Below are 13,466 nucleotides of genomic sequence, written 5' to 3'. Positions count from 1 at the left end.
GACCGCGCGTGTGCCTCGGGCAGGTGTCCCGCATCTGGAGGAAACCGCCGGCGGAGCGGAGCCCCGAGGAGTGCCAGGTGCTGAGCGAGAGCGAGGACATCGTCAGGGAGCTGGAGCGGCGCCGCAAGCGGCGCGAGCGGCTGCGGCGGCGGCAGGAGGAGGTGGGCGGCGGGAGCGGCGGCGGGAGCGGGGAGCCGTGTCGGAGCCGTGTCGGTGCCGTGTCGGAGCCGTGTCGGTGCCGCGTCGGAGCCGTGTCGGAGCCGTGTCGGTGCCGCGTCGGTGCCGTGTCGGTGCCGCCCGTCGGTGCCGTGTCGGTGCCGTGTCGGTTCCCGCACGGAGAGGCGCGGCGGAGCGAGCCCCGGGCCGGCCGCTGCCGAGCTCTGCAGCCGCAGCGGCCTCGGTGAACGAGCGCGGTGCCCGGTACCGGGAGGGCGTCTGCCCTCCGGGGCTGCCGCGTTCGTCTCCTGTCCGCCTGCGGCGGCGCGGGCAGGGCGCCCAGAGGGTGGATCTGCAGCTTCTGGGCTCCGGGAAGCTTTTTTCCCTTGATCCTCCCGTGAACAAGGCCCACGCCCTTTTGATTTAATTTCGCTGTTGATGCCGCATTTGTGCTGTGTTTCCTGGTTGCCCAAGCCCACCTCTGGGGAGATGCCTGCTCTGTCTGACTCGGTGGGGCGGTGACTGCGCCCGTGTGAACGCGCTGAGCTGTGTTTGTCAGGTGTGTGATGAACCGGAGGAGCTGAAGAGAAAAGCGTCGGAGCTGGCAGCAGCCGTGCGGAGCGCCAGGCACCTCGTCATCTACACGGGCGCTGGGATCAGCACGGTGGGTCTGGGGGCACGGCTGCAGCCCCGCGGGGGGCTCCCTGCTCCCTGAGCGGCCCCAGGACGGGCCTGGGGCTGCTCCAGCCCCGTGGCCAGCGCAGTTTCCAGGCTGCATCCTGGGGTGATTCCTGCTGCCCAGGAGATCCTGTGGCTGCACTGCCTGAGCCAGAGGACCCTGCCCTCGCCTCACTCAAGTCTCCTCTCGGTGTCAAACCTTCAGCCAGTTAGCTCAGGAATGTTTTATGTGTTACCAGACGTGCAGAGACAGCTGGGGATTATAAGAATTTACAAACAGCAGTTTGAGAATTGTTTTGTTGCAGCGGTCTGGGGCAAAGCAGCAGTCTGGTTCTACCTTTTCTGATGTATCATGTTACCTTTGTGTGAGCTCTGTAACTCCATTCTGTGCTGAAATGCAGCATGACCCAGGGCAGGACATGAGTGCTCATGTACCTGCATGTCTGCTAGAGATGCTGAGTGTGAGGTGCCAGAACCAGAATCTGGGGAAAATAAGAAAAGGCTCAAGAACGGAGCCCTGCGTAGGGGAATGGAAAGTGCCAAGGATGAAAAAGAGTTCTGAAGGGATTCCATAATGGTAAAATTGGAGAAAGCTAACACTAGAGGTGAAAATGAGAGCTGAAATGTAGAAGAGAGAGAGAGAAAACATCTGAGGAGGTTTCCCTGTGCTTAGGGAACAGCTGCACTGGAAAACTCAAAGTGAGTGCAAAAGCAGCCGTGGATGGAGGTGTCTGTGCTTGTCCTGGGTGGGCCTGGGTTGGCTGTGTTTGTGTACAAGAGCTGAGACAGCCCCACCCTCGTCAGGCCTGGTTTTCTCTCCCGGTGACAGGCGGCTTCGATTCCAGACTACAGAGGCCCCAATGGCATTTGGACTCTGCTGCAGAAGGGCAGGAGCATCAGGTGAGGAGCCAGATTCTGAACGGTGTGACAGAAAGCTGGTACTGGAAGAGGTTAATGGCAATTCCAACTTTCTTTTTTTCTGCTTTGCGTCTTGTCAGGGCTGCAGACCTGAGTGAGGCAGAGCCCACACTCACTCATATGAGCATTGCCTGCCTGCATAAGCACAATCTGGTAAGATATTTTTCCCTGACCTCACTCGTGTTCTTCTGCCTAAGAATGATAAACCCAGCAGGGAAGAGAGAGCTTTAAAGAATATTGCCTGACTACGTTTTTGGCTCAGTGGCTGCATATCCATGTAGGAAGATGTGTTCCAGCTCGATGAGCTGCAGGCTGCTCTGGCAGGGGTTCCCCCGGTGCCTTTTCTTTAACATGTTGTATCTGTACCTGGTGAGGCCGGTCTGGGGGACTGGTCACAAATCAGCCAGCTCTTGAAATGTTCTGTTTAGCAGAAGGAGGCTTTCCATTTAGCTGTCATAAAGGTCTGCTGACCATGCTGTGTCCTGTGGCTCCTGCTTTGATGTGCAGGCTGTTGGTGCGATTTGGACCGTGCCTCACCTGCCGTGGTCTGTGGAGCTCAGTGCTTTGTTCCCTTCAAGGTGCAGCACGTGGTGTCTCAGAACTGTGATGGGCTGCACCTGCGGAGCGGGTTACCCCGAGCTGCAATATCTGAGCTCCACGGGAACATGTACATTGAGGTGAGTGGCCAGAGCAGGAGAAAGGCAATGTGTAAGTGGCTTTGCAAAAAGAGAATGTAAACTCTTGATCTGCCACTAGCTCAGAAGGAATTAGCACAAGAGCTCGGCCTGTGTGCAGTTCCTGTCTTCAGGCCATCAGATTTGGGGTGAACTATATAGGAAGTGCCAAACCCAACTCTGTAGCTCTTCTCTGTACGTGCTGTAGCCTTTTGCTTCTGACGTTTCTTCCTCAGCCCTTCTTTGAAATCCCTGCCAGCACGTAGCCAAAGGCTGCCTGTGGCTCCGCTTGCTGGTTTTCAAAAAAACCTTGAGGTTTTCCAAGTTAGCATCTGATCCCTGATGCTTCTGTCTACACCTTGTGTCTTGTCCCCAGAAATGCTTTTCTTGCAAGAGAAGAGGGTTGCTCCTGGTGGTGCCTGGTGTGGGTGGGATGCTGGTGATGTGACGGTTTGTGCCTTTGTCCTGGCTAGGTCTGCACGTCCTGCACGCCCAACCGAGAGTACGTGCGGGTGTTTGATGTGACGGAGCGCACGGCCCTGCACCGGCACCACACGGGCAGGCTGTGCCACAAGTGCGGGGCGCAGCTGAGAGATACCATCGTCCACTTTGGGGAGAAGGGGACATTGAGGCAGCCCCTCAACTGGGAAGCAGCAACAGAAGCTGCAAGCAAAGCAGATGTGATTCTTTGTCTGGGTTCCAGCTTAAAGGTAACTTTAGAGACTCGGTGAAGATTGTTAGCAGCATTCCCTCTTGGTGATACACCTTGGTGCTGAGCAGTCTCCTCCCAAACAGACAACTGTAAACTCTGGTGTCAGGATTCGCCCAACATCTGTGATAGTCTCTCTTCCTCCCTCTTTCCCCTCCTGGTAATACATTCCTTTTCCTCTCGCTGATACGGTTCACAGCTGCGTGTGCCTGTGGCTGTGCTGATCCCCTGTGCTTTGTGGCAGGTTTTGAAAAAGTACCCAAGGCTCTGGTGCATGAGCAAGCCTCCCACGCGGCGGCCCAAGCTGTATATTGTGAACCTGCAGGTGAGACAAGGGCCGTGGCGCCGGGCCCTCGGGGCGGGTGTGAGCCGCGGGGCCGCGCCGCGGGCAGGGTTCCCGCGGGAGCCGCCTGCAGCCGCCGCTCTGTCGCTCGCAGTGGACGCCCAAGGACGGCCTGGCCGCGCTGAAGCTGCACGGCCGCTGCGATGACGTGATGCGGCTGCTGATGGCGGAGCTGGGGCTGGAAATCCCGCGCTACGACCGGTGAGCGGCGCGGGCCCCGAGCGCCGAGCCCGGCCCGGGGCCCGCAGCGCCCACCGCCGCCTCTCCTTGCCTCCGCAGGGCCAGGGACCCCATCTTCGCGCTGGCCGAGCCGCTGCGGCCCGGGGAGGAGGGCACGCACTCGCGGAAGCCGGTGGCGCCGCCCCGGGAGCGGGAGGAGCCCCGCGAGCAGGAGCCGCCCCGGGAGCGGGCGGAGGCGGCGGGCGGGCGGCCCGGGGGGTGGCTGGGCCGCGGCTGCGCCAAGGGCGGGCGGCGCAGGAAGAGCCGCTGAGCGCGGGGCGGGCGGAGCCGCCGTGACAGCGCGGCCATGCTGCGCAACGGGGCGGCGGGCGGCGGCGGGGCCGCGGCGGGCGGCGGCGGACAGCGGCCCGTGCGCGTCTGGTGCGATGGATGGTGAGTGCGGGGGCGCGGCGCCGCAGGAATAAACCGTGTTGGCTACGCTGGTGTTCCGCCTCCTCTGTCACCGCGGCGGGACGGGCCCGGCCCGCGGCGGAGCGGCGCTGTCCCCGCGGGGCCGCCTCGGAGCGCCGAGCGGGGGACGCCCCGGGCTCGGCCGCTGACGGCGCCGGTGCGTTTCCCCGGCCGCGGCAGCACCTGCCCGGCAGGTGCGGGGAGGAGCGGGGCCTGCAGCAGCGGGGCGGCTCGCTGCGGTGGGAGGGAGCGCCGCTGCGGGCCCGGTGACCGGGGACAGCTCTGAGCGGGGCGCAGCTCTGCCGGTGACAGCCCTGCCCGGGGCACAGCCCTGCCCGGTCACAGCCCTGCTCAGTCACAGCCCTGCTCGGGCCCGCAGCCCTGCCGGGGCACAGCTCTGCCCGGTGACAGCTCTGCCCGGTGACAGCCCTGCCCGGTGACAGCCCTGCCGGGGCACAGCTCTGCTCAGTCACAGCCCTGCCCGGTCACAGCCCTGCCCGGGGCACAGCCCTGCCCGGGGCACAGCCCTGCCCGGTCACAGCCCTGCCCGGCTGCACGGAGACCTTCAGCCTGCGGCAGCTTGGCCGCGGGAGCGCGCCCAGGGTGGCCGGGCTGAGCCGGCGCTTCTCTTTGCAGCTATGACATGGTGCACTACGGGCACTCCAACCAGCTGCGCCAGGCGCGGGCCATGGGCGATTACCTGATCGTCGGGGTCCACACGGATGGTAAGGGGTTTTACCAGGTTACATCTCGTGCAGCCCCTCAAATTGCCCAGCAGCACTAGCCCCGGGAGAACCAAGGGTTCCTGATAGGGTCAGGCTTCATCCCGCATCTGCCCCAGGACCAGCAGCCTCCAAGAGAAAAATGTCCCTTCTCTGGGAGTGGAGTTACCCTGTCACACTTTTAGGCTGAGGATTAGGTGGGTCAGATCTTGCAGGCTTTGAGGGTTAATCTGTGTTCTGTGCTATAAAAACAGTTGGAACAGCTGAAAATCAGTCTGGTTTTGCTGATAGGACCTGCAGAACTTAAGTTCCAAAACAAGTTACCTTGTGGAGAAAACTAATTCCAAGGCCATCTGGAAGTTAAGTACCAGAAACAAGTCTGGCATGTGAAGATGTATTTTAAATGGCTTTATGGATGCAGAATTTCCAGTATGAACCAAGTGTAGTATGAAGTTACTGTTTAAGAGGGAAATTTCTCCTAGGGGGATGCCGTGAGGCTCAGCTCAACCCTCAGCAAGAAGTGTCTGGGTACAGGGAAGCACTGAGACCTTTCCCTCTGAGTGAATTCCAGGGCCCTTGTTGAATGCTTAGGAAATGCAACTGGATCAAAATACTTTCTCATCTATTGGGGGTTCCTTTGCTGCCACAGGCTGATCCAAAGCAGAGGATAAGTCTGCAGTGAAGTTCATCTGCCCATGCAATGAGTGAGGCAGTGACTCAGAGTCACTGTAGCTGCAGGACATGCTTTTAACTGGAATTTTGTTTCTCCCCCAGAGGAGATTGCCAAGCACAAGGGTCCCCCCGTCTTTACACAGGAGGAGAGGTACAAAATGGTTCAGGCCATCAAGTGGGTGGATGAGATTGCTCCTGGAGCTCCCTATGTCACCACACTGGAAACCCTGGACAAGTACAGCTGTGACTTCTGCGTGCATGGGGGTGAGTGTGTGGGGCAGGGGCTGTGTGCTCCAGGTGCCCTCTGCAAACTGAGCATTGTCCCGGCTCCACAGAGCTCAGGGATTCCTGTGTGAGCAGAGCTCTGCCTTCCCAACACCTGCCCTGGGCAGCACAGCTGCTTCTGCTCTCTGGTCTGGAGAAACATGGCAGTGTGCTCAAAATCTTGAGTGGCCAGGGCCCTTGGTTTTAACTTACAAAGGTGAAGTGTGTAGTTTAAAATTATCCCGAGGTTGCCCTTAGCACCAGCAGAAATTTGTGCAAAGGGAAAGGCCATTTACAAAACTTAAGTGTGAGAAACACTATTGAAAAGGGAAGCATGCAGAAATACAATCGTGTTTGTGTCTACTTATCCTGGGACAAGGTTAGATCTGAAAAGCTTCTCTCTTTATCCAGCTGGTAAGCTGTTCAGTGGCTCAGCTGACTGTGTGGCTAGAGACCTAGTTCTTAGTGTGAACACTTTTTGGTGTACAGTTGCTGAAGAGAACCAGTGTTCTGAGGACATGTTCTTGCTCTGGGATTCTGTCCCTTCCTGGGCTGCTGCTGCTGCTCATTAAGCCTCAGCCCTTCCTCCCTGCTCCTCTGAAGGAATTTTGTTAGTTTGACCAGGAGTAGTCTTTGCACTCATTTCGTGTATCTCTCATCTGATCGCAGCCACCTGCTGTTGATAAGCCAAGTATTTCACCAAGTGTAGATAAATCCTTAATCTTTAGAAGATAAATATGCTTTTCTCACGTGGATGGAGTGGTTATCAAAATCCTCATTAACTTAATTGCCTTTCCTGACTGTGTTTGGTGTACGTTCCCCCCAGGGCTGGCTGAGGTTGCACAGTGCAGGAGTGCTGGTGGCCTCTGCTCCTTGCAGTCCCCACTGCCACGTCATTCTGTGCTTGTCCTGAGCAACGTGCCTGCACCAGCTTCTGCCAGGCTGTGCTTGTGCAAAAGCTGAGTTTGGAAATAGCTGAGCTTCCCTGAGAAGGTGACAGCAGCCCTGCAGTTTGTGCCTCTCCTGGCATGCCAGGTGCTGGCAGTGTGTGCCCTCCTGTTGCTGTGCTCTGAGGAGAGGCTGTGGGGTTTTAGGAGAACTGAGCAGGACTGAGGCCCCCCACTCCTGGGCTGCCCTCTGATTCTTTTGGCAAAGTGAAACCAGCTTAGCTTTTGCTTGTGAAGGTTTTGTTCCATCACCAAAAGTACGTGAGAGTTGTTTCTGCAGAGGGAGTCGGGAGCCATGTGCAGAGATGAGCTGGAATAGCCTCTGTAGAAGCTGGATGTCACTGTAGAAGTGCAGTCGTTGACAGGAAGAACTAACTTTCCATTGGATTAACTGTTTCATTGACTGAAAACTTGTAACGTGAACCAAAAAGTTCTTTTTTAACGTTGGTGTAGATAGTGCTTGTTTATTGTCATTGAGACAATACTCAGCTGTGCCTGCTGCTGCTGATCACCCAGCAGTGCACAGATGGGTGATGGTGTTTGGAATGTAGGAATATCCTTCTCTCCACAGACACAGTAGTTTTCAAAACCCCTGACATTTCTGTGGGGCACAGGACACGTCCTCTGCTTATGCCCAGGGATTTGGATTGCAGAGTTCCTGTCTGATTTAGGTGTGTGGGACCTGCACAGCTTTTGTGCAGGAGAGCTTGGGTGCAGTTCTGAGGCTTTTCTCTCTTTGTAGATGACATCACCTTAACCATCGATGGCAAGGACACCTATGAGGAAGTAAAGACAGCAGGGCGATACAGGTAACCTCTTGCTGCTTACCTTCTCATCTTGGTTGGGCAGAGTTTCTGGGGATTTGTGCCTTGAAGGGAAATCAGATGAAGCATACCAGTCTTCAGGTGGCACCTGAATTTGGCTCTGTGTGTGTGTCAGAGCTTCAGCTGCTCTCCCAGCACTTTGTTTTCAGGGAAGCAGGGCAGACAGTCCTGCCCCCTGGGGCTGCCTGGCTCCTGGCAGGTGCTGCTTCTGCTTTTAAAGCCTCACTCAGAGCTGCCTCTGTCGGGAAGTCTGAGGGAGGGAGGCGTTCACAAGAGCAGATGCTGTGGCGTGGATGGTGCAGGGGCTCAGCAAATAAACGCTGTAGTGAAGGAAGCCTCCTTAGCACAGCCCTGGTGTGGATGTCTGCAGTATCTCAGGTGTTCTGTGGTTGTGGTGGGCAGCAGAGGCGTTGGCTCCCGCTTCATCCTGTGCTTGTCTCCCGCAGGGAATGCAAACGCACTCAGGGCGTGTCCACCACTGACCTTGTTGGCCGCATGCTGCTCATGACTAAGGCTCACCACAGCAACATAGTGAGTCACAGGGCTTTGGGTGGGAGGTGAAGTGCAGGGCACTGCCAGCTCTTCCTTCTGCCGCCCCAGGCTGCCCAGGTGTGTGGGGAAGGGCAGTGGCAGCAGAGCAGCCTGCTGTGTTTGCCTCAGCATGCCTGAAACCACAGCTGATGGGACAGGACTCGGATGCCTCGGGATGTTAGGTGGGCTGCAGGCGAGCCCGTGGCTTTTCCCAGGGTGAAACAACACACTGCAGGCACATTGATCTCTCAGCCAGGTGCTGCCAGAAGTGGCAACTCCTCTCCCTTCCCACTGAGCTTCATGCTTCTGCCTTCTGTTGTCTCTGATCAGACCTTTCTTGAGCCTCCTCAGCTCACTCTCTGGCTGGGAGCCAACCCAACCAGGGAAAAGTGTCAGTGCTTTTATGTCAGGTAATGCATTGAATTTACTGAGTAATGAAGGAATCTGTGACTAGAATCACCTTGATAACGGCAGAAACAAGTGGCCCACAGGCGAATTCAGGCACAGAGGGAGATGTTTTGGTGTGCTGAGCTGTTAGGTCGGCTTAGCTGTAACATGAGTTCACACTGAGATCTGCCTGGTGCTGCTGGCTGCTGCAGATACCCAAGTGTGCCTCTCATGAGGGTGTTTGGCAGAGGAGGGATGCTGTCCTGTCAGGGGCTTGCCAGGCTGAGGGAGGATGCAGCTGTGCAGCACCCTTGGGGCTGCAGGTTGGGCAAGAGCCCCTTTGCTGGTGGTGCCAAGCTGGGATCAGATAAGGACACATTTCCTCTGACTCATGCTGGGATAGGACTCTGGTTTAGGTATTAACCAGTTTGTCAGCATTCAGTGCCCCATCCCTGGGGTGCGTTTGGAGCATTCCCAGCCCTTCCTACACACAAGCATATCTTGGTTGGATGAGCTGTGCAAGTGCTTAAACATTTTGACTCTTTATCTCCCTTCAGGATGAGGACCTAGACTATCGGAAGCACACTGACAACTTTGGGAAGGTAATGTGAGTTCTGGTCGTGGACGTCTGGCTGTTGTCCTGCCTGAGGAGGATTCCCAGTGTGCTTTCTGGCCTGTTGCAGGCTTGTTTGTCCTCCCACACGTAGCAGTAATGTCTCAGTGAATGTCTGCTGTCCCAGGGGCAGCTCCTGCAGTGGGTGTGATGGGCAGGTGTGGCACAGGGCAGCAGGTCACCTGTCCTTCAGTCCCCACAGGGCTGCTGCCTCTGAGCCCCTGCTGGGTTCCTTCCCTGCTTGTCAATTCCTTCCTGCCACTTCCCTTGGGACCCAAATGCCCGTGGTTCCAGCCTGAGGAAAGCCTCTGTGGATGCTCCTCTCAGTGCTTGTGTTGCTTTGAAGGTGTTGTATGAGGTTTGAGAGGTGTGGACACATACCCTGTGTGTTGCAGAGCTCGAGTGCAGTGCAGCCCTCTTGGTGTTGCAGCTGCCAGGTCCAGCCTGTGGCTCACACTGTTTCAAGAGCCCTCAGCCCCGTTTGTTTCCTTGGCAGCTGGATTGTCCCTGCTTAAAGAGCTGCACCAGCAGCTTGAGCAAGTCTCTTTTTAATCACAGGAGATTTGCTGACTTGTCTGAATCATCCCTAGTTCCCCACTCTTTTGGGGTTTTGAGTAGGTGTTTTGGGGGCTACTGCTGCTCCAGCATGGCTGGGGCTTGGATGTGAGCAGAGTGGATCAGGGCACTGGGTACCCTGCGTGACCCTGGCAGCTGAGCTGTCTGCCTGCTGCCCTTTGCAGGGCCTGCTCTGGCCTCAGCTGCAGCGTCTGTGTCCTGCCAAGGCCTGGCCAGCTCTGGGCAGGACAGCAGGTGACTTGTGGCCGTGTGTGCAGCTGCCTGTGTGGGGACTGAGCTCTGTCCCCAGGCTCAGGGGCCACACGGGTGCCTGAGCTTGGCACAGCGTAGGTTGGTCGTGGCTTGTCTCCCGAGCACGTCTTGCTTCTCCTGGAAATTCCACCCTGCCCTGTTGTCTTCCTCCTTCCTGAGCTTTCTTCTTGGCATCTCCTGAGCTGGCTGCTGAGGCAGTGGTTTAGAGCATAAAGGGCTTTTGTGAAATTGCCTAAAGTGATGCCAGGAATGCAGACAGTCCAAGGTTCTGGAAGTTGTTACAGCTGCCAGCAAATTCAGATGAGCAGATTGCCCAGCACTGCTCTGTGTTGTCCACAGCCCCTCACAGAGCCTGAAAAGAAGCTGTGTCTGGTGTCTGTTTCCACAGGGGCCCAAAGGTCATAGTCCCTGGACCGGCGTCTCGCAGTTCCTGCAGACATCCCAGAAGATCATCCAGTTTGCATCAGGGAAGGAGCCACAGCCAGGGGACACCATCATCTACGTGGCTGGAGCCTTCGACCTGTTCCGTATCCTTGACTCTCTTTGGTGGCAGCAGGGCTCCTTCTTGGGTGTTCTGATGTTGGGAGGCACCACACTGGATATTTGCCTCTTTTTTTTTTCCTTTTCTGTCGCTGCATGTGAGAGAGGAGTCAGGAGGAGTGAGTTCTTCCTGCAATTTCTAAGTCACAGGATTCTGAGAAAGAAGCTATAGCTTGAGGCTTTGTGCCACAACTACTGGAACAAGTAGAAATTCTGGATAGAGGCAAAGCTGAGTCCATGTAAGGTGAAACTGAAAAAGTCTCTGGCTTTTTCCCAGAATTGGTGGAACCTGAGGAGGGAGGCAGCAACAGTTCTTGGAAATAGGCAGTTAGTAGTGCAAGAATAAAATCCTAGGGATTCCTGTCTCCCACTGTTGTTTTTGAGTGACTCTATTTCTGTCTTCCTTCCTCTATTTTCCATGTGAGCTTCAGTTCCTTAAAAAGACCCGCAGATGTTGGTCATGTGGATTTCCTGGAGAAGGTTCACCAGCTGGCAGAGAAGCCCTATATCATTGCTGGGCTGCATTTTGATCAGGTCTGTGTAGAGCCTGTCCAAAGGCAGGGCAGCTTGGGCTGTCTGACCCAGGCAGGCTGTGCTCTGGGACACAGACAGGGATGTACTGGCCAATATGGGAGTTTCATTTTGGGGAGAGCAAGAGGGAGAGGAGTTGCTGTGCCTGCCTTTGACTGTGCTGGTGCTGTGCCCTAGGAGGTGAACCGCTACAAAGGGAAGAACTATCCCATCATGAACATCCACGAGCGAACCCTCAGTGTCCTGGCCTGCAGGGTGAGTGGTGTCTGCACTGTCCCCTGGCCTGGAGCCTGCTGCCCTCACCTGTGCTCAGTTCCTGGGGTGGCCTGAGAACACAGGATGTCACTGAGGCTGCCAGAGGTGCTGATGAGCGCCTGGGAGGCTTAGCTGGGCTCCTGTGCCATCCTGGTGAGCCAGGCTGGTGGCCCAGCTGCCCTGCTGGCACTGACAGGGCTGGACACCGTGTGGGGAGTGCGTGGCTCTGTGCAGTCAGACATTGCCCCTGGAAAGCTGCTCCCTGCAGAGGGAGAAATGCACAATTGTGGGGAGCCCCAGAAACCTGTGCCCGGAGCAATTAACTTCTGGATTTGCTCCGTGGGCACAGAAAGCACATTCTGTAGAGGAAGAAAAAGCTGTTGTGTGACAAGCAGTTGCTGCTGAACCCACTTCTCTGTTCCTTTATTTGAACTTGTGACTATAGCCAGGTGACCTGCTCAGGTCTCTTTGAGAAGCAGCTGGCTCCTGGGTTGGGATTGGGGTTTGGGTTTTTGTTTGATGGGGTCTTTTTAAATCTGGACTCTGTTTCCTTTTTTAGTATGTCTCAGAGGTGGTGATTGGAGCTCCCTACGCTGTCACTGCTGATCTGTTGGATCACTTCAGGGTGAGTCCTTGCACACAGATGCCATGAAGGTGTGTGGGGAGCTGAAGTGGTGCAGGACAGCACAGGGGTGCAAGGAGGGAGTGTCCTGCTCAGGCTGGGACTGCCAGGCTGCTGCAGGAGGGTGGCTTTGCTGGTCTGCAGGCTGTGCTCAGTGGGAGTAGTGGCAGGAAAGGTCCCTGTCACCTTTTGGATCTTGTCAGGGACTTTTGTGTCCTTCTCCAGGTAACGCTTGTCTGTCATGGGATGACTGAGGTGGTGCCAGACAAGGACGGTTCTGATCCATATGAGGTAAAGTTCCAGCTGCTTTGTGGTGTGATGGACAGAGCCTGTCTGGCTGTGCTCCTGCACTGGGGGGCATTGCAGAGGAGCCTGCCTGGGTGCAGCTTTGGCAGGTGATGCAGCTTCTCATCCACCCCTAAGGTGCATGCAGTCAGTAAATCATTCCCAGCAGCTCCACTCTTCCAAGCATTGTTTTTTCTGCCTGTTTCTGATGCCTTCATGTTAGGCTGAGAAATCCTGTGTGCTGTGCTCTCTGTCCTGTGCATGTGGAGCTTTGCTTTCAGCAGGTTTGCTCTGCCTCTGAGGTCACTGTGCTCCTGCCTGTCTGGCTGCCCAGGACGTGCCACAGCTCAGCTCAGCTGTCCCTGCTGAGCTGCACACCCAGGTCCCATGTGCTATGTCTGCTTGTAGGAACCCAAGCAACGTGGCATTTTCCAGCTGGTGGACAGTGGCAGCAATCTCACCACAGATCTAATTGTGCAAAGAATCATCAAGAACAGGTTGGATTTCTTTGTCTGCTGGTTTTCTGTTCCATCCAGAGTGTCTGGGGAATGATCAGGGGGACCAAACAGGGGGAGAAGGTGTTACCTAAAGGCACAGAGTCAGCAAACTTGTCCTTCCTCTTTCATGGCTTGGGCAGACTGTAAATGTGGTTGTACCAATCTGTACAGGGAAAGGAACAGCTGAACTCTGCTGTATCAGAACGTGCTGCACGGCACATTTATTGGTTTTTCTCCTATAATGATAAATTTCCTTTGCTATATGCTGGGGGAAAGAGCGTGTTGCTTGTTTCAGAGCTTTGGTCTTTTAGGCCTGAGTCCTTCACTTTGAGCACCTTGGCTCACATCAGTGATAAATTTGATTTTGGTGTTAAAACAGCCAGGACAGCCCAAGAATGGCATAGCAGCTTCTTGCACAGAGGGAGAAAGTTGTGTGTGTGTCCAGTGTGGGAATGCAGGACTGCAGTGCTGGCAGCAGCCGTGGGAAGCTCTGGAAAGGCTCTGAGGAGTCTGGAGGTGCTGGGGTTTCTGAAGTGCTCTCGGGGCAGAGCAGTGTAGGAGAAGGCAGTGCTCTCCTGCTCCAGGAGCTCTTGTCTAGAGGAGGTATGGGTGAGTGAGAATCTTGTGGCACTGTGGTTTTTGCAGGCTCGAGTTTGAGGCTCGCAACCAGAAGAAAGAAGCGAAGGAGCTGGCAGTGCTGGAGGCCATGAGGAGGCTGGAGGAGGAGAAGCACTAGGGTGGATGTGTGAGGCAGAGTCTGCAGGCTCTGCCTCTGGTGGAGCAAGTGCTCTTCAGGAACGGGCCCTGCAGGGGGGAGCCCTGCTGGCAGGCACGCAGCAC

General features: G+C 56.2%; 2 protein-coding genes across 4 annotated transcripts in view; both read left to right on the top strand.

Annotated features, from left to right (window-relative positions):
- Positions 1–13,466, top strand: part of SIRT7 (sirtuin 7) — a gene marked incomplete at its 3' end in the record, with an annotated part of 44,223 nt that overhangs the window by 282 nt on the left and 30,475 nt on the right. The window contains exons 2-10 of one of the 2 annotated variants that reach the window (XM_079323723.1): positions 24–161; positions 716–820; positions 1,664–1,734; positions 1,833–1,905; positions 2,331–2,429; positions 2,900–3,136; positions 3,380–3,460; positions 3,573–3,679; positions 3,758–3,968. In XM_079323723.1, coding sequence (XP_079179849.1) covers positions 24–161; positions 716–820; positions 1,664–1,734; positions 1,833–1,905; positions 2,331–2,429; positions 2,900–3,136; positions 3,380–3,460; positions 3,573–3,679; positions 3,758–3,968 — 1,122 coding nt within the window. Of the gene's footprint in view, positions 1–23; positions 162–715; positions 821–1,663; positions 1,735–1,832; positions 1,906–2,330; positions 2,430–2,899; positions 3,137–3,379; positions 3,461–3,572; positions 3,680–3,757; positions 3,969–13,466 lie in introns of those variants that run through there. The other variant, XM_079323724.1, reaches the window with a different exon arrangement.
- Positions 3,952–13,466, top strand: part of PCYT2 (phosphate cytidylyltransferase 2, ethanolamine) — a 51,696-nt gene continuing 42,181 nt past the window's right edge. The window contains exons 1-13 of one of the 2 annotated variants that reach the window (XM_079323725.1): positions 3,952–4,090; positions 4,745–4,833; positions 5,605–5,766; positions 7,456–7,522; positions 7,984–8,068; positions 9,013–9,057; positions 10,285–10,423; positions 10,888–10,970; positions 11,145–11,222; positions 11,782–11,847; positions 12,070–12,135; positions 12,538–12,626; positions 13,272–13,381. In XM_079323725.1, coding sequence (XP_079179851.1) covers positions 4,005–4,090; positions 4,745–4,833; positions 5,605–5,766; positions 7,456–7,522; positions 7,984–8,068; positions 9,013–9,057; positions 10,285–10,423; positions 10,888–10,970; positions 11,145–11,222; positions 11,782–11,847; positions 12,070–12,135; positions 12,538–12,626; positions 13,272–13,362 — 1,146 coding nt within the window. In that variant the 5' untranslated portion in view covers positions 3,952–4,004 and the 3' untranslated portion in view covers positions 13,363–13,381. The remainder of the gene's footprint in view (positions 4,091–4,744; positions 4,834–5,604; positions 5,767–7,455; positions 7,523–7,983; positions 8,069–9,012; positions 9,058–10,284; positions 10,424–10,887; positions 10,971–11,144; positions 11,223–11,781; positions 11,848–12,069; positions 12,136–12,537; positions 12,627–13,271; positions 13,382–13,466) is intronic. The other variant, XM_079323726.1, reaches the window with a different exon arrangement.

Source organism: Erithacus rubecula (assembly GCF_903797595.1).
Source record: "Erithacus rubecula genome assembly, chromosome: 20".
Taxonomy (NCBI): domain Eukaryota; kingdom Metazoa; phylum Chordata; class Aves; order Passeriformes; family Muscicapidae; genus Erithacus; species Erithacus rubecula.
Note: the sequence above shows the minus strand (reverse complement) of the source record. Positions and strands in the feature narration are given on the sequence as shown.